Source organism: Apus apus, chromosome 3 (genome assembly GCF_020740795.1).
Source record: "Apus apus isolate bApuApu2 chromosome 3, bApuApu2.pri.cur, whole genome shotgun sequence".
Lineage (NCBI taxonomy): Eukaryota > Metazoa > Chordata > Aves > Apodiformes > Apodidae > Apus > Apus apus.
In genome coordinates this window covers 49112652-49138130 of record NC_067284.1, presented here as the reverse complement: position 1 = coordinate 49138130, position 25479 = coordinate 49112652, and the positions used below count along the sequence as shown (strand labels likewise).

The following is a 25479-nucleotide window of genomic DNA, read 5'->3' as shown; positions in this document are numbered from 1 at the left end:
TCAGAACAGCTGTCCTAGTTATGAGTTCAGGATTCTGTTTAGGTAATTCTGTTAGGTAATACAGGCTGTCTAAAACAGTATTTTAAAATCACAGTCCATCTTCTTTTAACCAGGGGCTTTAGAGCTGACCATTAATAAATATCAACTCAGACATGTTTAAGTATAAAATATAATGTCATCCTGGGTTTATTTTGAAAGGATTGAACAGTTACGATACTTAGATTTTCTTATGTTGTTTATTTAATTTAGGTACCTTCCTATGTGGCATATTGTAGACTGTTCTTACGAGATACTTCAGTTCTTTGGTACTAAAATTTAATTACTTTAACGAATCACACAATCGTTCTGGTTGGAAAAGACCTTTAAGATCATCATGTGCAACCATAACCTAACTCTACCAAGTCCAATGATAAACCATGTTCCTAAGCACCACATCTACATGTCTCTTAAACAGCTCCAGGGATGGTGATTCAACCATGTCCCTGGGTAGCCTATTCCAGTGTTTAATTACTTTTTCAGTTAAGAAATTTCTTCTAATATCCAATGATCCATCTTTTATTGGGTGGAATGTGCAGCAGTTCATCTACCTTGATGAAACAGTTAACCAGTGAGTAAAGCTATAGGGCTTGGGGGGTTTTGGGCCCTTTGGCTCAGGTTGTGACTTTGCTCTTGGCAGATAAAAAACTTGGATGGTCATTTGCTATGAGGGCAGTGGGACACTGGCACAGGTTGTCCAGCAAGGTTGTGGATGCCCCAACCCTGGAAGTGTTCAAGGCCAGTTTGGATGGGGGTTTGAGCAACCTGGTCTAAAGGGAGCTGTCCCTGCCCATGCTGGGGGGTTGGAACTAGATGATCTTTAGGGTCCCTTTGAACCCAAACCATCCTGTAATTCTATGATTAAGTAGAGTATTTTTTTACCTGCACAGATATTACAGAGGTCCCCCTCTGATCTGATTCAGCCTGATTGTGAATCTGTTGTAATTCTCCCATTTCCCTCCTATGTGAGATAGCAAGGGGCTGCTTCGCATCCTGGGTGATCACGCTGCATTGATGTCACCATTGGGGTGTATGCTAGAGAGCTGTGTGTTGTCTGACTTACACGTGCAGCACAGATACGCTGTTCCTAAAGTAGCACATCACTTCTAAGAAAATGAGAAAGCAATGTAAAATGCATGACCGGTTGCTTTGCCGGACGAATAAGAAATTATGCACTAAGTAATTTTTAATATTCACTTTATTGGTGCTTTTTTAAAGTGGCTTTAGCAGTGGCATTTTGAAAAGATTCAGAATAATCAGAACCTATGGCAAAGGGCAGCTCCAAAAAGACACCTTCCCAAGAAAACTGATGGCAAATTAAGCTACATCTTGTCTCAGAGAAGAAAATCAGACCTTGGTGCTGTGAGCTTTGATACTTGGATGGCTTTGAGCACAGGAATAGCCTCATTAACCCTTATAAGACCAAGCAGCAGGAATAAAGCTCTGTCTATTGTCTATGTGTGGTAGGATCAGGGCTTAACTCCCCGTCAGCGTCACACCTGATCTGTGCCTCTGAGCTTGGGATTTCCCAGGGAAAATCTCACCTGAGAAGAGGTGGAGACAAAGATCTGAAGTCAAACCCAGGCTCGCGAGGTGATGGAAACAAATCACTTCACTATGTGGTCAAATGGGGCTTATCCCACTCACTTTTCCACTGCTCTGCCTTTTCCATGTAGGCAGAAAGCCCTCTGGGGTAGGGAGGGCTTCATGTGTGCAGCAGATGCATCTCTCACCCAGGAGCAGTTCCTACAGTCTTTATTGTAACTGGGATGAGTTTGGCTCTTTGACATCAATTAAGCTAAGCTCAGACAAAGCCCCTTAGAAGAGTTAAATCAGCATAATTTCTTGGCAGAGCTGGGGGCGTTGGTGCTAAGGCATCTGGGTTAGAAATGTACTTTTAAAAAAATCCCCTGTGATGCAAGCACATCACCAGGTAAAAGGTATTCTGGGCCAGATTTTGCAGTTACTTGGGCTTCAGTGATGTGCAAAGCCTTGTATCGACTCAAGATCTTTTCCCTTTCTGCACAGGCAGTGTTTTTATGAAACGTTCAGAGTTTTTTTGGATGGAAATATCATTGCTCATGGAGTTTATTTTTCCTGCTTAATGATTGAGTCAGCTGGGTAACTCACCAAGGTGGGAGGCCAAGTTGTAAGCAGTGAGACTTCATCCTGTGGGGCGCCAAGGGCTCCTGGTATCCAGCAGCAGTGGCTGGTTCTGGAAAATGTGTCTTGAACCTTGGCCAACAGTATAGGACCTGATGGATTGGATGGTGCCAGAGATACCTTTTGTTTCTTTTGGCTTTGGCAGCTGTGAAGCATGCTTCACCGTTCCTGGGTTGGGATCCTGAGCAGCAAACCTGGGAAGGATGGACAGCTTTCCTGCAGAGGAGGAAAAATAAACACTTGAGTTGCGCTGCTGGCAGATGGCTGACCCAGGTCCCATCCTCAGTCTGTGTGTACATCTCAGTATTTTGAGGAGACGCCAAGACACACCAATAGCAGAGCATTTAGAGATGGTGGTGAGGAGACTCCTTCTGAAGTTCTGTTAAACCCCTGCTTTGACTAAGACCTTGAAGAAATCTGGACCTGCTTCACCCACCCCCACAGCGATGGGTAGCCTTTTGGGATAGGAGCAGTGTTGTCACCTTTCATCCTCCACAGTGGTTTCATGATCAATGCCTGCATTTCTAACGCAGAAGATAGCTGAACCTGTGTGCTGGCTTCAGACCCAAGCCCATAAGTAACTTAAAGCCTCCAAAACATTATTTTTGACAAACCAGCCATGTCTGTTTTTGAAAAAAAACCTTATTCCAAATTTTATCTGACACATAGCTGATTTTTCTGTTGGTCTCTCTTGACATCTTTTCCATAACTGTTTTTAGTTGTTACAAGCAGGATGAGTGCTTTCCATTCCTAGCTGGGTTGGGCGAATGCCCTGGTAGGAGACCTTTCTTCAGCCTGCAGTAGCCATGAACCCTGTCATGCCAGAGTCCCACGAGTGTCCATGCCATGGGATGAGACCTCCCTCTTGGTTCAGACCTGAGGTGGGTCCATGCTCAGCCTTTCCTTTCTGAGCTCCCCAGGGCCTTTTTCTTGTACTTCTTTGACAGCTCTGTCCCTCATTCCAGAGCGCCCTTCTGCAAACCCCACAGCAGCTCCTGATTCCTGGGTATCTACCAACATAGGTGGTGTTTCTGTATCAAAAGGGAAAACACTTAGCGGCAAGTAAAACCTTTACTCAGGGAAAGCTACAGTGTCTGCAGTCCTTGGTTGTGTTTATGTTTGTATTTCAGTAACTTTGCCATAATAACAGTAATTTAAACAGGTACTGTTGACTGAAGAACAATTAGGGATTGCTGAATTATACATTTCCATAATACTCACCACAAGCTGTCACTGAGCCTCGTTCTGCTAGTATTTATAAAGGGGCCTACTGAAAAGTTTGGGAGGGACTTTTTATAAGGGCATGTAGCAATAGGGCAAGGGTAATTGTTTTAAACTGGAAGATGGGAAGTTCAGGTTAGACATTAGGAGGAAATTCTTTAGTGTGAGGGTGATGAGACACTGGAACAGGTTGCCTGGAGAAGTTGTGAATGCTCCATCCCTGGAAGTGTTCAAGGCAAGGTTGGTTAGGTCTTTGAGCAACCTGGTCTAGTTGGGTGTTCCTGCCAAAGCAGGGGGATTTTAATTAGACAGTCTTTAAGGTTGTTTCCAACCCAAACCAGTTTGTGATACAATCCTATCATATGACTGAGCAGCTCCATGGAAGTCAGTAGCAGTAAGTGGACATGAAAGCGGAGGAGCACTGGGACTGGCCCCCAGTGTGTCTCCCTGGCACAGGCCCTGATGCTGTAGGTGGTCACAGCATTTTTCCTCATTTCTGCAGAGAATCCTACATCTGCTCTCCCTGACAGTCTGATTTATGCCCTGGGATTTATGGAGCTGAACAAGTGATTATAGAAGAGCTATGTGTTTTATTACTTTGGACCAATTTTCCCAAGCCAGAGGGCACATCCCCTCTTCTCTACCTGCATTCTGGTTGTGCAGCTGTCATGCATTCTCTTGATGGTCTGAAAGGTGCAGATCAAGAGGTGCTTTGAAGGGCTGAAGGAAGATGAGCCCAGGAATGGTGTAGGTGTTGCTGCAGTTTCCCACCAGCTGTGTCCTTGCTGAGGGATGCAGCAGCGTATAGGGGGACAAATCCAGCAGAGTGCAAGTGGAAGGAAGCTTTTCAGAATGAAAATTGGAGAAAAAGTTTTTTAATGTCATTTAAATGTACTGGATGTTTGGTCTCAAAGCTCATTACAGGAGAGAAACAGAACACTTAACTTTCATCTCCATTAACTACTTTGGTAATCCAGAAACTTCATTAGAGCTGCCAGAGTTAACGAAGTGTGCGAGTTAAAAGCTTCGTCTAGTCCTTCCACTGTTTCAAGCATCACCAATGCCTGACACAGCCCATTCCTCAGCAGCCAGCTTGCACAGAGGCTGCCAAGTGTGAGATTTGACCCACAGGAACTTTTTTGGTGGTGATGAATGAGCCAGAAGAGACCTGGCTGGGTGCAGGGACCTTGGCTTGAGGTTTCAGTGCACTGCAATCAAGAAATGCAGGTTTCCATGTTTGAACCAAGCCCATCCATCCTGGAGCATTGCCAGCAACACAGAGTTGCTATTTCCATGGAGGCAGCTGTGAAAGCAGATTTTTTTCCTTTAAAGAAAGGCAGAGCTGGGACAAAGCACATGTACTCCAAATGGATGGAAGTTCTTCAGCAAACCCTGGCAGAAATGCACTGCTGCTGATAAATCTGTGCAGAAAGTGAGCCCCCTTTAGCTGCTCCTACAGAAATGAATTTCCTAGAAACCAACTGCAAGCATGTTTTTCCAGAGACGAGGATGACCCACATGTGTAGCATGGCTTCTGATGTTCCTGAGGCCAGAGGTGTTCCTGGTGTCAGAAATTCTCACTTCCAGGAAAGAGAGAGGGCTAAAGAGCTGAGACAAAAGGAATTTTATGCATTCGTGAAGCCCTCCTTGCTGGAGGAAGGGAGTTGTCAAGGCTGGGTCTATGTCTAATTAACTCAGTTCTGAGTGATCAGGGTGCTGGGAGAAATATGCAGGGCAGACCCAGCAGAGGGGACCTGCAGCAGCTGCCACCTGATGCCAAGTTAATTCTGTTACTGTCCCTTCTCGCCGTGGCAGATCAAATCCTCCTCCCTGCCCCTGAGAGCTGCTCAGCTGGATTTGCCCTTCCATATATAAATAATAAATAACTGCAAAGTGATGCTTTGGTGGTTGGGGATGTCACTGTGTCACGGCAGTTCCTCACCTGCCCGATGAAAGGTTGCACACTGAAAATTTTCTGCATTTTTTTCTAGTGTTTTGTTTTGGGGGAAAAGAGCTTAGTGCCTTTTAGGGCTGAAAGGAAATGATACAGTGATGGCACTGCTGAGGGATAATGCTGCTCTTCCCGTTCCCTGACTCAGCAGGATGGGTAGTGGTAACACACAGCAAATCCTGGCACAAAGCTCACAGACCCAGATCAGCCGAGCGGATGCAGCATGGGGTGAGGAGGAAGATGTCCCTGGGAAGCAGATGGGTAGCACAGTGTGTGGTTTGCCTGGCATTTGCTGCTTTGCTGTAGGAAGCTCAGGAATGAGTTACAGTGGGACCAAAGAAAGAAGAAAAAAAACCACCAAAACCCACACTGAAACCCATCAATATGCAGAAGAGCAGAAGAAACAAATGTATTGACCTAAATAACCATTGGTAACTCAAAAGCTTAAAGGCAATATATGCAAATGATGATGGTGCTCTGAGCAACATGAGATGTGGAGGGTAAAGGGGGCTGTGAAGGCAGAGTTGGGCAGCTACCCGCTCCTGGAGGAAAATGCAAACTAGTAGATATTTTTATTTTAATTGTCCACTCTCTTCTGCCCTGACCGCAGGGACTCTTTCCAGCCAAACTTTTAAGTTAAAATACTAGCTTGTGCCAAAAAACAATCAGGTACTGCTACCTTCCTCAAGGGATGGGGTTTTGAGTAAGCTCGTCTAGTGAGAGGTGTCTCTGCCTATGAAGGAGGGTTGAACTCCAGGGTGAACTTTAAGGTCCTTTCCAACTCAAACTGTTCTGGGATTCTCTGAATCATCTCTATGTGATTCATCCGTATGAATTGCAGACTGATTGCTATTTCTGCCCATGGTTCTCCCCACTGAAAGCAAGCTGACCTGCAGATTTTTGCTCTGCTGCATACCTAGGAAAATTTTGCTTTGCTGGCCTATCCTTATTTTTAACTAATTCCAGATTTTTTTTAAATAAACAGGGGAGATTAACTTGAGTGGAAGGCTTAATTTTTACCACTTTCAAGCAGATCTTGTTCATAGAGAAGCTTGAATTAGCCCCTGCTTTTATTCCTGCAGTTTAACTGACTGGTGGTATCTTGTCTATTAAAACAATGTCTTAAAGTCTCAGACTTCTGAAGGCTGATTTTGTAGAGATACAGAATGTGTAACACCTCTCTTGAAACCTGCCATGTTAATAATTTATTAATATTCTGTCCTGATTTCAAGTGTTTGGTAGTGTCTTTTGCTTTTGCTCTGGGTCCTTGTAACAAAAATTTGTATATTATTTCCTACCTAGTGCCTGAGTTTGCCTCTGCATTGCCTTGTTGTTTATTTATTGATTTCAGTCCATGTTGACATTAGAGAAAATCCTTTTTATCTGCCACCATAAGAAGCTGTTCTGCCAAAGGCAGTTCTTTGGTCTTGTATTATTTTTCAGCAAACATTGGGAGTAAAAAAGTGAGAGGGGAGTAACTTTGCTCTTGATAAGCTGAGATGACAGTGAGGATGGGGACAGAGTAATAGTTGGTGATGATGTGGGGTTTGGGAGAATTAGGAGAGACTCCAGTTTGGAGAGAGTTTTGAAGATTATTTTGCAGGAACAGGTGATGGAGAAGTGGTGTGGAGAAGGATGGGTAGGAACTGATGGAGGTAGTCCATCGGGATCCAGACCTCGATCAGTGTGGGGGGCAGGAGCTCGGCAAATCTGAGAGCCCAGGCAAAATGGGTGACGTGGAAGAGCTGCAGGGAGTCCTGGCTCTGCTCAGAAACTGGAAATTGAGGAAGAAGCTACTACTGAGATCCTTCACGAGCTCTTCAGATTTAAATGTGCCTCTAGCCAAGAGGAAAAAAAAACACATAGTTCCTCCTCCCCCCAATCTGTAATTTCTTTGCTCTGATTATTACCAAGTGCAGAAGCATTTGCCTCTGCACATGTGATGGATGCCAGCAGCACTGGAAAGCTGTCATCGGGAGGGGAAAAAGGAGGAAAAAAAATCTTATGTTTCCTGGAGTAGAGTTCAGTGGAGCATTTCAGTGGAGCTCACATTCATATTACTGCTCATCTGCTTTGCCTGTAATTTTCCTTTTCCTCTGAATTCAAAACCTACCTATTAATAAGCTGATAGGCAAGTAGTGATTCTGCATGTTAAATAGTGTGAGTGCTTCATCCCAGTGGGAGTGTACTCTTTCAAGGTTGGGTACTGAAAAAATACATATATTGGTAATTAAATTTAACTTTATTTACAAATATTAGTTCAGTGATTTTTTCCATGTTGGAAATTTCTATCTTTCCTTTTCTGATGAGCATAAATTTTGCTGGATTCAGAGCAGATAATCTGCAAGTCAGTCTTTGTCCAGCTTTATGACATGTTGACTCAGAAAACATTGATGAAGGGGTACAGTTTAAGTTGCTGAGGCTTTGGTTTCCATTGAGTTGTGGGATATAGTGGCAGCAAAAGGGAGGAAGGGAAACAACATCTGCAGCGTGTGTCACAAAGAAAGGGACTAGGAAGTTGTCTTTCTCAAAGTTGATTGCTCTCCCTCTCTACCCTGCTACTGACTGTGCTGTCACCATGTAGGGTTATTTTTCCCATCCTGCCATCACTAGAGGGAAATGGAGAACAAAGTGGCTATTTCTAGGGTCAGAGTCCTCCCACTGAAGCCAACAGCAATTGGATTGCAACCCAAATGGTGCTCCAGAAATCCCAAGACTGCCATGAGACAACTCTATGGTGGAGTACAGATAAATGGCATTTGAAGATCACTTTCAGGGAGGTACAAAACACACAGCAGCAGGTGCCCAGCTCTGTTTTCAGCACATACAAGATTCGCCCTAACATGTCTGACAGTGACACTTAGGATGAAGTCTGAAGCTCTTTGACATTTTGAGTTTCCTTTGAGTTCTAAGACTCCTTCCCAGTAAGTCAAACCCTGTAAAAGAAACAGTCATGCCACCTTAGTAAATACACTTTTTTTTCATTTATCTGTAAACAGCCAAGTGCATATTTGGTATCTAAAAAAATGAATTGATACACTGAATGAACTGATGTTTTTAAATGGCACCATGGGTAGATAAAGGCTGCGTGGCAGCTCCACTGCAGATAGAGCTTTTCCAGCCTGAGCCTCTGCTAGTGGGAGAGAAGAAGCTCACGTGGACTTTACATTGATTTATTTATATCACATCTCATATGTGGGCGAGCTGAACCTTCAGCTTTTGGCATTGGTTACTTTCAAGGACAAGCCACAAGTAAGAAACATGGGAGGACAATATGATCTTATTTCCATTCAAAACATTCAGCCCATAAGTAATAAGGAGAAAGAATAGTTACAATAACATGGTTGATTACTGTCAGAGTACTAAAAGGGAGTTTTTCTGGAAAAAGTATTATTCAGCATAATGTGCTTTGCATAATCATTTTAAAAGCTGTTCAGGACATCTTCCTGCATTTATCCTGAAGAAGCTGGAAATAATTTTAAAAAACCTGGATAGTCAGTATGGCTGAAACACGGGAAGGACACAGAGCTCTTAGAGTGAGTACAGAGGAGGGCCACGAAGATGATTAGAGGGCTGGAGCACCTCTGCTATGGAGACAGGCTGAGAGAGTTGGGGCTGTTCAGCCTGGAAAAGAGAAAGCTCTGAGGAGACCTTATAGTGGCCTTCCAATACCTGAAGTGGGGAGGGCTACAGAAAAATGAGGGAGAGACTTTTTGCCATGGTTTGTAGTGACAGGATGAGGAAGAACACTTTTAAGCTGGAAGAATGTAGATTTAGGTTAGATGTTAGGAAGAAATTATTTATTGTAAGGGCAGTGAGACACTGGAACAGGTTGCCCAGGGAGGTTGTGGATGCCCCCTCCCTGGAAGTGTTCAAGGCCAGGTTGGATGGGGCTCTGAACAACCTGTTATAGTGGGAGGTGTCCCTGCCCATGCATGGGGGTTGGAAACAGATGGTCTTTAAGTTCCTTTCCAACTGAAGCCATTCTATGATAGGATACTATGGTATGATATATGAAATCAAGGCTGGGTGCTGCACAAAATTACGCTGGGGTGGGCGCATGAGGTGGAGCCAAAGGCCAAGTCAGTGCATGAAGTGCAGAGAATAACTTACAGGGGTGTGCTGTAAAGATGTTGTTGTCATTTGTTTGCAGTGTCTCCAGTGATTTGAGTGTCATGGCCATCTTAAAATAATCTTTCTACACCCTGTACGTTGCCCTCTGAAGCACACAATAAGTAGTAATCTCAGATGTCCACCCAGAGCACAGATAATTTTTAGATCAGCTGAAACAAAATACCAGGGAAGTTGTTGAATCGTATGTCCAAAAATTTGAGGAAAAACCTAAGTTGACATTTGGAGGTTTTTAACTTAAATAGCTTTTGCGTTTATGTTATTTCGTATTTAAGAACGAAAGGAAAATGTTGAAAATTAAATGAAAGGTTTGGCAGGGCAAGGGAAGACAGGGTAGGAAGGGTTTGATGTATTTCATTTGACCTTATTTCCCTTTTACCCTTTTTTCACTAGGTGCTAATTCTACCCCTCACCACCCAGCATAACTTCATGTTTCCTTAATGCATTTTTTTGCAGTCACTTTCCCCACTCATATTCTGATTTCCTGCTTGCATGAGCAGCTATGTTGGACTTGTTCCTTAACAAGGCAGGGAATGAACAAATGAACAAACCTCCCTGCTCCTGGAAACAGCAGTGAATGCAACCGGAGTCAGCATGCAAAGATTATTATTATTACTATAATTATTATTGTTGTTATTATTTAATGAGTAATATAATAATTATTATGATGATTATAAAAATTGATGGTGTGTTTTTGCTGCTGAGACTTCAAGAAGGACCTGTAATCCCAGCTACAAATGTACTACATTTATGTTTTCCTGGCATATAAAAAGAGGACTCAGGGTCTGACAGGCCACTGTCAGCCCATTTCCCTGGGCAGGATGGGAGCCATGGGCCTTTGATTCCTGAGAGATGATGGCCAAGTTCTTCACTCTGTGCAGACTCAGCATCTTCTCCTCTGCGGAAAATCAGATTTCTCAGAAAAATCAGTGGAGAAGATGTTGCTTTCTCTTGCAAACTCCTTGTTACGATGGTGTTTTCTCAGTGAAGCAGCCTCTTTTGAAGCTGCTTCCAGAATGAGTTGGTCTGGGCTGCAGGCTGGGGAGGGATGATGCTGTGTTATTTAAGAAGGAGCAGTTATTCAGGGAAGGAAGTGGCATTTTGATGTAATTGTCAAAAAGTTTGAAAGCTGAACCAACACACATGCAATTACCTGGCAGCTTCACTTGGTATTTCCAGGCCAAGGTTTCTGGGAGTCATCTCAGCTGATCACATAGTCACTGGGCTTGTCCTTTCCTTGTTTTTTTTGGAGGCTGGAAGTGTCCTTTTGGACCATTTCAGAATAAAACCTTAATCCCAGAGAGGCAAAACAGACCCTTCCCAGAAACACCATGTGAATGGACCCAGCAAATGCAGTGATTCTTCCTCTGAAGGAAGGAATCTGATCTGCTTTCTCTTGCAGCATCATCTCTTGGGAGGTGGCAGTGGTGGCCATCTGAGACACAGTTGCTCCAAACCTACCTGCAGTCAAAAAACATATTTTAGTAATTTAAAAGCTGGAAAGCAATAAAAACCTCACAGCAGCATTCATATTTCTGAATTTGCACTGATTGTCCACAGATAAAAATGTGTGGGTTTTTTCATTCAGTTTATATTGTATTATGGCTTGTCTTTGCTCTTCTGTGGCTGGTCTCAGAACTTCCACACTGGTTTCAGCATAAAGGATCTCCATTTCTCCCCACAGCTTTTATCTCCCATTTAAAGAGAGAACAAGTGAGACCCATCATTCCAACGTGGTGTCTGATGACAGAATACAGAATCTGCATGGCAAAGTTGCTTAGCTCTGAAAAAATCAGCATTGAGGAATTCCTCAGTTACAATTATTGATTGTTGTGGATGATCCAAAGTGAGGAGAACTGAGGGGGCCTTGCTTTCTACACATTCAATATTCTGTGTAAACTGCTTATGGTAAACTTTCTGAAGGAGGTAATTGATAGTAAGCTCTCGCAAAAACCCTTCCAGGGATCAGTTCTCTTTTTTAATACGGAAACTGAGTATTGCATGACAGTAACTCAGTAGATAATAGGATAAGAATTGACTTTCAAACGAGTTTTCTCAGCACAATGCAGAGTGAGGAAAAGTCAAGAAAATATGTAAGAAATAAAAATTTAAATTAAGATCTGTACATTTGCAGTTTATTGTAGACTGCAAAATTTTTTTTTTCCTTCCGTTGAATATTAATGATACAGAGCAAAACCTGATACTAACATAGTAAATCCACAGTGATAACAACAGTCATGATTTTAATCTTCCTGGCACTTGCTCTGGATACATTGATCTATAGATGTGTTTGTTTGCATTTTAGAGATATTTTGACATATCAAATAATCTGATTTTGTTCCATTTCTTGGTAAACATTGTGGTAAACAGGTCAGAGATGTGTTCCATATTCTGATGTTTGTGTATTCTGGTCAGAGGGTTGCCATTAATAATGCATTAAGAAGCATTTGTTTCTGTTGATCATTCATTGGAAAGCAATCTTTATTACAAACATTGTGATAATAGAGCAGTTCCTGGGAGCCAGCACAGCCTGTGTTAGTTGAGAAGTAAGAAATGCCATTAATACTATTGTAGAAAAAAAGCAATGTGTTGGATGTGAACATACCAGTGAGGATTTATGGCAGATCATTAGCTCCAGAGCCCCCATCTCAGGAATGTGTCTCAATGGCACATGATGCTGTTACAGGTGTGTGTCCCCTTTGTGTCCCATCCATGCTTGTCTCTGCCTGCCCAGTAGCAGTCGCTGGGTGCTGCAAAATAACCTGTGCTGGGGCAAGCACCCCTCCCGAACCCCTCCTTCAGGCACTTTTGGTATATTCATGGATGCAGTCAGCACAAAATAAATCTGTTTTGAGACCTAGACACTGGTTTGCATCCTCATTTTAAAGTAAAAGCAGTTTTTTACAAATGATCAGGATACATCAGGAGTAAATACAGGGCACTTGTGAGGAGAAGGGTGATCTTGTGGTGAGTCTTTCCTGGGAACTGTAAAAAAGCCCTACAAAAGCCTGCTGTGCTTTGGCCATTGGCATGTTTGTAATGCCAGGTTTTCAACTCCTGTCAAGTGCTGGGGAGGAAATGCTGTTTCTGAGGATTAAAACTCAAACTTCACATCTAAAAACAAACCCCAAAACTTTAACGCCCAAGTCCCCGCTTTGTGGGGACCCCACTGAGGATATGGCCACAAATGCAGAGACCATGTAACTTGGTGCATGATCAATTAGAGCAATTTTCAAGGGCTTTTTAACCACTTTTCTCAGTCCTTTCTCTTGACAGATACAGGATTTTGAATCCCTGCACCTCTTATCCTACAGTCACCCCAACCTATATAGAGGCTTAGATATTTACTAATATTCATAATTAAGTAATATTGTTTCACAACTCTGGCTTTGAGAATTCCTGTGGGTTTTCCTGATCTCTCTGCTCACTCTGCCTTCTCGACCAATATATCATCACTTTCATTATTGACACCATTTCCTTTTACTGATTAGTTTTTCCTAATTAAAAATGTAGAAATAGAGTAGCTTTCAGACACAGAAATTGAGTATCTATATCCTTTACAGTATAAAACTATATTTGAAAATATTAATAATATCAAATCAGAAAAAATACTACAAGTGCTTTTAAGTTTCAGAAGTAGCTTGAGATTTGGGTGTCTCATTTAATGGGTACCTTATTTCATATGCCCTCCCTGTGATTGTCCAGCATTTCCTCCAGAGTTAATACCATTAATTACCTCAAGCTGAGCACCCAAAGGACTATTTTCTTCTGCAAACCTGGAATCTTTTCAATTGCCTGGAGGTCGAAATTGAGTTACTTCCAAGAGTTGCTGGGGTTTTGGTGGGGCTTTTTTCCTCTTTAATATGCCCAGAGTTGTTGCAGGCTAAGCCACTGTAGGAACTTCTGCCTGTACATTGCTGTATGTATGTGTGCATGTGTATAAGATAATAGAGAGTGACTGACTACAATACGTGTGTTTAAGCTACTCAGCTGAAAATTACTGAGCATTAAAATCCACTGGGAATAGCAAGACTTCTAAATTAGGAAAGCACATGTCAGTCAGGGTGTGGAAATGAGTCCTTGTACAAGAGTAGCTTTCAATAAGAAGGATGAGTATTGGTCCCTTGAGTGCATCAGTCCTAGTTTGGCCACTCTGTATCAGCTTTGACTATTTCTCTAGAAGCAAGCATTGCCTTTTGTTATTTCTTTTTTTCCTCTCTTTTGTTGCATTGTGCAGTTATGTATGTCTCATGGGCCAGCTACCAACAGACATCCTGCTGTGCTGTGACAAATGAAAGCATTTTCAACCGTAAACAAAGTATTGTGGAATTGAAAAGAAACATGGACAATAATGAGTTCTGGACAGCTTGTAATGGTTTAAATTTATTTTTATTATATGTGAATATATACATTATCATATTATTAGTATTATATTTTTATTATATGCATATACATATATATTATATGTGTTTATTATGTGTAGTGACACTGGAACTCAGAAAAATGAGCTGATTTGACCTAAGGTTGAAATGAGCAGAATGCTGTAGAGTAAATGAGGGACTTTGGGAATTATGGCATTTGTCTACTTGTCAGGTGTGGTCTAGTCCATCAGTATATATTTTTGCATAATTAAAACATGTATTTTAGAAGTGTTTGAATGACTTTGAGTCTGTCCTGTGTTAAAGAATAGAAAGGACCTTAAAATTCCATGGGAATAAGTTGAATCCTGTTGACTGTCAAGCTTTTTTGTTCCTGGTGTTTCTATACTTTCTTTGAATTAAAAAAGGTAAGAGTTAGTGTGGAAAAACTGTATGGTTAGAGGTGACTGATTTTTCATCAGTGACACTGTGCAGAAGAGCTTAGCAGAGTGGTGGAAGACTCTCAAAATTTGAATTTGGGCTGTATGGGCTGACTTAGTTAATTCAGGATTTTTAGCTCCTTTTTGTTGACTGCCAGAGATCTGATGTTTAAAATCATTATCTTGATTGATGAGTCAGGGTATGTCAGAACATATTCTAAGGGTTTACTTTATTGTTCCCAAGTTGAAATGCTCAAATCATAATTGAGAGGAGCAGAGGGCTAAGCAGGGATCATGGGAAATGGGATCTCTAATAGATGAACCGGCCTGCTATTCTCCTGCAAAGGGTGTTGTCCATCCACATGACAAAACAATCAATATCCTTTCTTGGGGTCTGAAACTACCTTGTCTCTAAAGTAGTAACAAGATCTCCCTCTAGATAAGACCAGTAAATTAATAAATAAATGCAAGACATGACCACAGGACTCACCTGCCTGGGGTTTGGGTTTGTCCTGCAGGCAGTTGCCACCCTGTTTCTGGCCGCCTCCTATTCATCTCCATCCTGCACATCCAGAAAGACCCTGTGGGAGTTTGGAAGTATTTAGGAGTATCTTATCTGGGAAGTCAAATGGAATTTCTTCTCTGTCCCAGAGTCACAGTGGTGTGTCAGGCCTGACCTGAGACCAGTGCCGTTTTTTAGACCCTTTCCATTGCCTTTGGTCCATTTCCATTGCCAAAGTCCATTGCCTTTACTGTCTTCTTCTTGTTTAGGCTGCTCTGCTTTTCCAGGTTTTGCTGCTTGTTTCATCTCCTGAAAAATAGGGTACTGTTCTCTGTATTTTCAGTTTAAAATAGAAAAATGGAGGTAAATTCTTCTAAAAAATGTATGCCGACAATCAGCACGCAGTAGTTGCAAAGGAAATTCTGATTGCAGCCAGCAACAGGGTCCCCACTGAGAGCCTTAGAACCATCTGTAAAGCAAACACAAAAGAAATGCAAAACTATTGTTGTGCTGTTCCTTATTAAAAATAATAATTAAGCATTTTCCTTATTTTTATTGCTGTACAGATGCACAGATATGTCGGTCTCCTGCTTGCCTTAGCAGTGGGGTGTTGCACCTGTGTGAGCTGAAGGAGAACCAACATAATTTTTACCTCTCTCTTACAGAGTATTTCTTAGCGATTTATGCTGCCATTAGTCCATACCAGACATTTGCTTTCTCCTTAAGATTGAGTATCAGCCCAGCTCACATTTATCTGAAGTACTGGCTATGCAGGCTGGTTTGACACGTTAATTTAATTTGTGCTTCTCGATTCATACTCTTTCTTTTACAATCAAATATCGGGAAAGGTTACAATTAATCAGGGCACGGGAAGAGAAGCTGGCAAGGCTAATGATGTATTACTGAGTTTTGTTTGCTCTGGAGGGGAATAATTGAGGTCCTTGTGCTTCAGAAAACTATTATTAGTAAGTAAAAATTATCAAAGGAAAGCAACCCACACTCTTCTCCGATTTTGCAGTCTGTCTTTCTAACAGTTTTCTTAAGGGTTCTTAAAAAAGAAGCGTTTTATCAACTTTTTTTTGGTTGTGTGGCTGTCCTGGGGGAAAATCTGTTTTCATTGAGCATTGAGGGGTTCAAACCCTCCACTCGAGGCTGGCAGATGATACTCAGTGTGCACGAAGGCCTCTTCCAGATGCTAATGCTAATAGCATGTCCATCCCTGAGGGGAAAGGGCTCTGCTGCTTCTTGCTCAGCCAAGGAACCACGGGGAATCCCTGCAGAAAAAAATACAGGCTGATGGACTTCACGTGGTTTGCACTTCCTAATTGAAAATTAACTAATTGCTGATTGTTTAAAAAGTAAACACATTGCTGGGCTGAGGCAGATGATTAACACTGAGCCCCTCCTGATGGAATATTTACAGCCCAGCCCCGGGCTTGAGCAGCAGCAAGGTTTGCAGTAGAAATACTTGCAGGCTTCCCAGGGTGGTTCATGCTGCTGCTGGACACAGGTGATTTCCTTGGGTTAGTGGGAGACAGCATCTGGCTGCTGAAATACTCTAAGTAAAAAAAATAAGGCTTATGTAGCTATGGTACACAATCATTAAAAACTCCATTTTTAAGTAAAAATAGTCATCTTACTGCATTTATTCAACCTACTAAATGTATAAGGTTATTGCATGTTCTTATGCATGACAAAATGCTGCAGACCTTTGCTCAGTGTTGGTCTGTGTAGTTTCCAAGATTACAAGACAAAAATTCCCTTGTTTGTAAACTAAAAGAATAGCTAATGGGATGAGAAGAAAAAAGTAGCTCTGACGTTTTCACTGGGAGCAGAAAGGTCTGGCTCTCTGTAAGTCAAGCATGAGCAGACTTCTCTCTTATCTGGTGGGTTGACTGGATTACTCTTATTTAGATATGTTAAGACATGGAATAGAATTAACTTTAGGATTGAAGGTGTCCTTTTTTCCTTTTGTTCCAACTGCCTTTGATATTGCATGCTGTAAGTGCAAAAATTTGTTCTTTGAGGCTAATTGGATAAATTTGGACTTCCAGCTTTTCAGTTCATCAGTCCCCCTGAGTGTACCCTGATCGCACGTAGAGGGGAGGAACAACCCACCAAAACCCCAGGAATGGGCCAAGTGTTTGAGCAGAAGAGCAACCTGTCACCTCCGAACATGACTTCAGGAGGGGGAGCTGGGCAAGGCTTTAACTTTTTGTTTGAGGGCTATTGCTGGAAATCCTACCCCGAGCACCGACACCCTCATGGGAGGACCTGAATGGGATCCCATAATAGTACTGCCACCCTCTCACTCCAGGATAGAGCTGTAGGATTCCTCTTGCTGGAAGAATACTTTCATTTGTGACCAGGAGGCAGCTCAACAATGGTGCTGTATCTGATAGAGCAGATTTGCTTTGCTGGTCTGTGTCTCACACCTTGCACAGGCAGTATCTTGGATGCAGGGAATTTTCTCTGCATGTGGGGATCTGGTCTGTTGTGGGAGGTCATGCATGAAATGTGGACCAGTCCAGGAGTCCACGGCACTGAATTATTTCTGTGTGTAGAAAGGAGTGAAATGAAAAGGAGCCAAGTCTGGCATAGACCTAACAGGCAGGGTGTGCTGATTAGCCTGTAATTCCATTTGTTAGGCTCTAGAGTAAACAGCATTAAGTGGAAGATGCAGTGATTGTTCTGGTAGCACCCTTTCAGCCTTACGTCTGTTCCTGAGGGAGCTGTGTTGTGACTTTTCAGCAGCCACCTTTCTTGGGCAGAAGCTTGAATAACACAGATCTTGCCATTATAAAGGGTTTTGACTGGATTTATCTACAGACCATCGCTCACAGATTTCTCCGCTATCCTGACTGCTTCCCCGTTCCCCAATAGCACAGCTGGGACCAGCACTGCTGTGGGTTACTCAGCCATTGCTGGTAGGAGAGGTGGTACAATAATCTGATTTTCCCCACCAATGTTGTGTTTTCCTCCAGTAAATATCATGTCCATTTTTTTTTTTTCCATGTGGCTTTAGTAACAAAGTCCTTTATTTTTGTGCCACAGTTGGACCAGTGGGTTGGAGGAGCCCCTGAGCATTGCAGCCCTCAGCTGAATAAAGACTTCTTTCCTGGTTAAGAGTAGACTTGCTTTTGGTGTCATGCCATTACACTTGTTAAATTCTTTGTTGCAACTGAAAGGCTACTTCCTTCAAACCTCCCATTTATAACTGCAAAATGAATGTGCTCCATCATTTCAGCAGAAGGATAAGTGAAGTCTTTCCTCAGAAAACAAACAAACAAACAAACAAAAAAACAACAATAAGCAAAAACAATTTAAGCTACATAATGATGAATCTTACTTTTCCTTTCCCCCAGAGCTAGCTCAAGCTTGCTGCTCTCAACAGGAGCTGTTGCTAGGACAAGCTCCTCCAGCCCACCTCATGTTGAGTATCACCTGGTGCCACGTATGCGGTGTTGAGATCATAGAATGGTTTGGGTTGGAAGGGACAGGCAGAGCACATGTAAGCAGAAGACAGACATCCTCCTGGTTGTGCTCATCCCCACGAAAATAGCAACAAATTCTGAACACAACTCATTTCCTTTCATTCTGTGAAGGCGAGTGCAGGAGGAGCTGGACTGAGAAGTGGCATTTGCTGACAGACCTGGCACCATCAGGGGTGTGTTGGAGGCTGTCAGGAGGAATTAAGTTGAGGGTGAGCACCCTGGCATGGGGAGGATGGGGTGAGGATGCCCCAGGGACAGCAGCCCTGCAGCCTCTTACCTCCCTTTGCTAAATGCAAGCAATTCCCCATTTGTCTGTAGGATGTGTTTCTAATTAATCCCATTAGGAAATTATGATTCCTTAATGACATCAGGAGGCTTGCTGTTCTGCATGACAGAGAATGGACAGGTGCCTGAATGAACTTTTTTTTTTTTTTTTTTTTTAGTAAAATGCATTTTGTGCTCTTGTTAGAAATTTCCTAACCTCCATATTGTATACAGACCAGCTGGTGTCCTGGGGAACCAGAGAGGTCCAGCCTTTCTCTTTCAAAAGGCTTAGCTCTCCAAGGCTTATCAATTTGTTTCAGGAATAAGAGCTACCTTTCTCATTTATTGATTTGTCTAGGATATTTTCTACTTCCACACCTGATTAAATGAGCTTTTTATGAGCTTTTTTTTTTTTTTTTTTAATCTTATCAATAAAGTTATGGCACAGAGATTAAATAGTCTCTTTCTTGAAGTCTAGGGAGCAGCACCTTTTTAGGGACTGAACCAGGGCTCTTTAGAAGCCAGGAGCAGGTGGTTTCATGACTTGGTGGCCCTAAGCCCACATCCTCAGGCAGCTATGAAAAACAAGTAGTATCATTCCCATTCTTTGGGAGACATCAGGGAAAATGAAGTTTCCTTGTGGTTGCTGTGCATACTAATTACAGTTATTTTGAGGGACCACAACAGGGAGAGAGGTCAGCTTTGCTTTGCAGTGAAATGGAGACATAGTTGGCTGATGAAATAAAGCAGCAGTGCACAGCATTTGTTCTTAATACCCCTAAGGGCTGGTCAAGGCTTTTCTCTTTTTGGTAGCACCAAGAAGCTGTTTGCAGAGCCTGAGCCAGGTGGCCATGGGGCGAGTCCTGCCCCACTCCCATGGGACTGTCACCATCAGCCAGGTTTCTTACTCACCTTTCACAGGCACAGCCCCACAAGGGATGTTCTCCAGCCACCAAGATGTGTAGCATTTGTGCATTTGCCCGCATGGCTGAACCCATCCAACCTTTGCTGTGTGAGCTGCCAGTATTACTCCCTGTCTCTCCTGCTATACCTTCACGGTCGATTTAAGCTGATCTAAGCATGAGCTGCAGTCAAAAGAGGGGAGCAAGTGCCACTGCCCAGGCCTCAGACACCATCCCCATGCGAAAACGTGGCCTTGGCACCAGGCTTGAGATTAAAACATTCTCCTGGGAAGGTCCCTTGGGCCAAATTTCACATTTACTTCTAGCTGCATTCATATTAAAACAAGAAAGTGCAATGTATCAGGGAGCAATTTAAAACCAAAAGAATAATAATATGTTGACTGAATCTCCTGTGTGTTTTTACAAAGGCACTATACAGTATTCTGGATCATGTGCTTTGGTTTGTCTGATGTTGGTGGGGACTCCAGAGGACTTCAAGCCTCCAACAGCTGCATTAGGGTGCAAGTCCTGTGGGAAACCCTGCAAGTACTGGCATTGATCAGATGAAGAAGTACATGTCTAGAGCTGACAGTTTAAAATGTGGCTCAAACAGGCCTCATAGATTCACATCCCAGAGGGTGAGTGAAATCAATCCCGTGCCATTGATCTGCAGCCTGCTGCGATTTGTGGAGTCCTGCGGATGAGCAGTGAATATGAGACACTACCTGAGCTGTTGGTTGTTTCTGTTTGAGGCTTGAAATTAAATAATCTTTGCCCAGAGACCAACGTCGAGGGCATTGGGTCAGGCTGGAAACACCTTGACAAGCGTCACAAGGTACCCGACATGCCACTGACATTAAAAAGCTCACACTGTTGTGAGTGGGAAAAGGGCTAGATGGCAAGGCGATGGTAAGAGGTTTCAGGAGAGTAAAATCCCAGAGTTAACAGAGGTGGGAGAGGCTGTCAAAAGGCAGGAGATTTGAAAGGAGTTCAGAGAATGGGAGCAAAGTCAGAGGGAGATGTGGAAGATGAGACCTGTGAAGAAAGGCCAGCAGGAGCATGTCTGCTCCATCTAAAGAAAATACACACAAGGGAGACATAATCACCTACAAACACACAGGAGGGACTTACAAAGCAGCCAGCAATCAATTTTCAAATAATGGACCTGATCTTTAAATAAACTAGTAAAACGGAATGAGGGTGGAATAAATACCAGATTTATCATCCCATCTTTTTCTGCAGCAGCAGCAATGCAGCTGTATTTTTCTTCCCTGAACTTTGCCCCTCCACCTCCTGAATCAGAAAGTCAGGGCAGCACATTTACAGCTGAGACTCCCCCATGATACAAGAGATTTTGTAGAGCTGTAGGCCTCCTCACCCAGCTGCTGTAGAAGGCAAATGCTGCTCAAGGACTTACCAATCCCTGCTTGAAATGGCCACGAGATCAAGGCTGAGGGCTATTTTGAGACAGCAGATAGCAGGCAGAGGACTTTATTGGGACAGGACAGTATTTCAGTGAAAAACAACAGGACCAGTGTCTCTTTCTGTGGGGCCAGGAATTTCTCCTTGCCTTATGCAGCAGGTTTCTGGAGTCCTTCAGAAAGTCAGTTCTGAACTGGCCTTAGTAGAACCATTAGGCTCCACTTTGTTGTAAGATGGGACCAACCAAACCCAAGAATTAATCCAGATTGTGAGTGCATTGGCTATTTCCTATGCCAACAGAGTGAGCAAATACCTTCATTTCTTCTGGTTTGCATTTCATGCCTCCTTCCACTTTGTCTCTGAAACCTTTCTTGCCCCAGCTATCTGCCTGTGCTCCCTGTGTGCCCTACAAACCCTCCTGCTGCCTTCTCCAGGCTCCTCAGGAGAGGCAAAGCAGATGGGAGGAAGGCAAACAAACCCACTCTTGTCAGGAAAGAATAACTAAATAGTTAATACAAATGCTCACTTTCTGTAGAGTAAGTGCTGTAACAATTAGCATTACCAGCCAGGACAACGCAGGTCTCTCCAGTGATACATTTGCTGGGAAGTTCAGGTTTCCTCTACCAGCCTCCGGTTCCTTGCTTGTACAGTGTTGGAGGGACTCCTCTGTCTTCTGCACACTGCCTGCACAAAGACTGAAGGAGCTGATCCTTCCTCCTGGACCTTTAAAGGAGCAGGTGTCATGAATCCCACCTGAGTCTGCTGTCTGGGAGCCAGCAAACAGCACCCATCCAGCCATAACCCATCTTCTTTGGGCATGTGGCTTTCACAGCAAAACATTGCTCTTTGAGGGAGAAGTCACACCATGTAAATAGGGGGATTATAGAAGCTGCTACCTGATACTGGTTTTAAGCAGGACCCTTTAGGAATGCAGATGAAGGCCCTTAGACCAGGTTGGAATTAGGAATGCCGATGAAGGCCTTTAGACCAGATTGGAATTAGATCTGAGCTCTCTGTCTATTTGCATGACTGAAATAGCATGGGAATAAATCCCCCTGGTGCTGCTCAGGGCTGGGAGCTTCCATGGGATGCAGCTTGCAGCACAAGCAGATGGCAGAAAGAGGAGCAGGAAGTAGGACCTGGGGCTTTCTGTCCTGGGACTACAAGCATTTCCTTGTTTCTTAAAGTATTATGGACATGTATAGATTAGAGACTGGGTTGATTTCTTAAATCTCAGATCCTGTGAGAGAAGGTCAGATAAATGCTTTCCTTGCATAGATCTCAAAGGCAGTATGTGTGAAGTTCAAACAGGTATTTGGCTACTAAGATAAAAAATTATGCAGCAGAAACAATAGCTGCAGGTTGCAACAAAGCGTAAGGATTTAATTTTTCCTCTTTTGTTTCCCTGTGACTTCTCCAGATTTTTTCACCATGTTCGGAAAGAAGAAGAAAAGGCTTGAAATTTCTGGGCCCTCGAACTTCGAGCATCGGGTTCACACTGGCTTTGACCACCGGGAGCAGAAGTTCACGGGACTGCCTCAGCAGTGGCACAGCTTGCTTGCAGACACAGCAAACAGGCCAAAGCCTATGGTGGATCCCTCATGCATCACTCCTATCCAGCTGGCGCCTATGAAGGTATCGTGCAGAGTCACCTTGGAATTTCCTCACCTGCCATTAATTGTGTGTAATGTTAATGAAGTAGTACCAGTAAGTGGCTGTCCCGGGAGACCGGCATGGCTGGGGAGCGTGCAAGTGCAGAAGGAGCTGAAAATCCAAATATTTAATAGTCAAGCTGCAAGGAAAAAGAGTTGTATGTATAAAACTTGGATGAATGTCCCAGAAGAGTGTGAGTCACAGGTCTTGCAGGGACCGTACCTTGAGGCTCCCGGGCTGCAGAAGAAAAAGCCACAAGTCCCAGTGGAGGCACAAAATGATGCTCTTCTGCAGCATAAAGCTCCTCGATAATTAATTTAAGAATGTTGCTTTAGGCAAAGGCAGTTAGGAGCAAGGGAGAGAGGGAAAAGTACATCAAAGGAAGAAAATTAAATTGCTTGTTCAGCTGAGCAAGGAGCACAGGGAGGGATCTCATTGCCACCCACCACTGCCTGGAGGGGACAACACAGGTGATGGAGCTGAGCTTCTCACCAGGTGGCGAAACAGCCCCAAGTTGTCCTGGAAGGTTCAGGCTGGACAGCTGGGGAGAAAACTTGGCTCAGAGGGTAGAGCAGCACTGGACAAGGCACCACAGCAGTTCTGGCATCCCCATCCTTGGAGGCTCAGGATTCCAGCAGACAGATTTTCCCTGATTTAGCAGCATTTCTGGGATTGCACATCCTTTCACCCAGCAAACAGCACCTGTGTGCTGGTGGTAGCCTATACCCCGCTTGCCATGTATATCTTGCAGCTACAAAGTGAATTTAGAATTTCATTTTCATGTGGATTTTTCTGCAGCAAAAGAAAATCAGATAATCCAGAGAGCACAGGCCCTGTATTTATATTTGATAAGTGCTCTTTGCTAAATATACATTTACCGCCTGCTCCTGAAGGACACTCGTTGCTTGTTGATCAGGATTGCTGGGTGTTGCTACAGGACAAGGAGGGTAAAACAAAAGTCTTGATTTTTTGCTGTAATAAAATATGTTTGTGTATAGCAGAGGCCCAGAATAATGAGGGAAAAAAGTAGGCAAGCTGTTTCCTGCTAGGGGAGGAGATCAGCTTTGTTCAACAGCCCTTCTTAACACCAAAAATATCCCTGGATGTTTTGACATGTATGCATAAAGATGTTTTAAAAAGAAAAATCTGCTTCCTGTCTTACAGCAGTGCCATCTCTTTTCTGCAGTTCTGGAGTCATAAATCTATAAGCCTAAAAAGTTCTAAGTCTGCAGATGGACATGAGCATAGCTTGGTTCATGTGCAGACTCCCATTGGAGCAATACATACTTCAGAGGGTAAAGGATCAGTCCCCAAATGAGCAATTGCCTCATTTTGAAGTGGAGAAAATCACTATCAGTTGTTTCCAAGAAATTGTCAATTCTTGCTTTTCTATTCATGTATCAGAAGTCTGCATATATCTATGTATCAGAGGTCTATATGTGCATATACCAGGGATGCACTTTTGAACTAAAACATCATGTGCCAGGAAAAGGCTGGGGCCAGGAGCCAAAATGCAGCTCCCAAGCTGAGCTCATTCTTCCAGTGTAGCTTTGGTGGTCCTTGATGCAGCGGTGTGTTCCACAGCACCTTCCCAGGATGTGTGTCCTGGGGACAGGGTGTCTTCAACCAGGTCCTCATTTCATCAGTGGCCATGGGACTGAGCAGGAACAAGCCCATCTGCAGAGGGATCTGCAGAGAAGGTTTTCTGCTTGAGGGGAGGATGTGAATTTGGAAGCAGATTACCCAAACTGCAGTTAATTGCATGCCACCACTCCAAAGGGGTAGTTGGAAATGGGATTAAGACTGAAGGGTTCAAGAAGTTGCCCCTTCACCCTTCAGTTTCTTTCCCTATTAGACACTAAATTACAGCCTATTGAAATCATCCTCCGTAACAGTTCTAGAGAAAACAGGTTAATTTTAGTAGCAGTTAGGAGGCATTGACTGTCATCTTGAGAATTTGCTTTTGACTCTATTGCAAGATACCATTTTATTGTACATTTAATAAGAATTAACATGCCTTGTTTTGATGTAACTGAAGAGAAACTGAGTTTTGGGCACTTTAAAACTAAGAATATTTCATGTTGCTAAACTAATTCAGCATAGTCATTTCATTTCGACAAATTTTTTACGTGTGCACATGCAGCACTTTTGGTTATGTTGAAAGGTTATATAGGCACAGAGTGAGTATTATAGATTGGAAGTATGCTTGCATTTCATGAAGATAGGAACCAAAGACTCTGGGATTTCAGTATTGTTTACAACTTTTCTCTTTTGCACCCAACAATTGATAGTTTAATTAATACACCTGTGAATGCTCTGAGGTGTAGCAGAAGATTTGTAATTCTGTCCTGAGTCACAGTATTAAGTTGGGCTGAGGCATTTGGCCAGTTAGTTCATGCTGTGGTTTCAGGTCTTAACAGCAGCTCTGCTCCTGCACTCCTGTATGTATTCTCTGTTTAATTACTGCAGTATTTACTACCTGTACGGTGTGAGGCAGAAGTGTTCCTGCTAATAGGTGCTCCTTGGTGACTAAAGAGTAGCACAGATAGTAGAGATAGACTTTGAGAGCACAAGTTATTGTTTTTGAGGCAGAGCTGGTGTTTGCTTGCTTTGGGCTTCACTCAAGCTGAAGGAGAGGAAAAGAAAGATTTTGTTCTTGACTCCTTTAAGTTTTGTAGCTTTCTTGTTTAGTGGCGTTTGCTTGTTTCTCGAGTCTACAAAGCAGACAGGATCTGATGATGTGTAGTGTATCCCTTTGGGAAGAAACAATAAATGAAAAATATTGTCACTGCTCCATCTATATTCAAAGGCAACAGCAGTGATGATGAAAAGGCAGCGCCCTGGGCTCCAAAATATCCGGGGGGATGTTAGTGCCCTGCCTCTCCCTTGGCTGGCATGAAAGGCTCCTGGTGCTTTTGTACAAGGGTGACAGTGGCTTACCA

At 43.1% G+C, this 25479-nt stretch overlaps 1 protein-coding gene across 9 annotated transcripts in view; it reads left to right on the top strand.

Annotated features, from left to right (window-relative positions):
• Positions 1-25479, top strand: part of PAK5 (p21 (RAC1) activated kinase 5) — a 210015-nt gene that overhangs the window by 143836 nt on the left and 40700 nt on the right. For 7 of the 9 annotated variants that reach the window (XM_051614187.1, XM_051614186.1, XM_051614191.1 and 4 more), the window contains exon 2: positions 22305-22519. In XM_051614187.1, the coding sequence (XP_051470147.1) occupies positions 22316-22519 (204 nt within the window). In that variant the 5' untranslated portion in view covers positions 22305-22315. Of the gene's footprint in view, positions 1-17707; positions 17730-22107; positions 22196-22304; positions 22520-25479 lie in introns of those variants that run through there. The other 2 variants (XM_051614189.1, XM_051614183.1) reach the window with 2 other exon arrangements.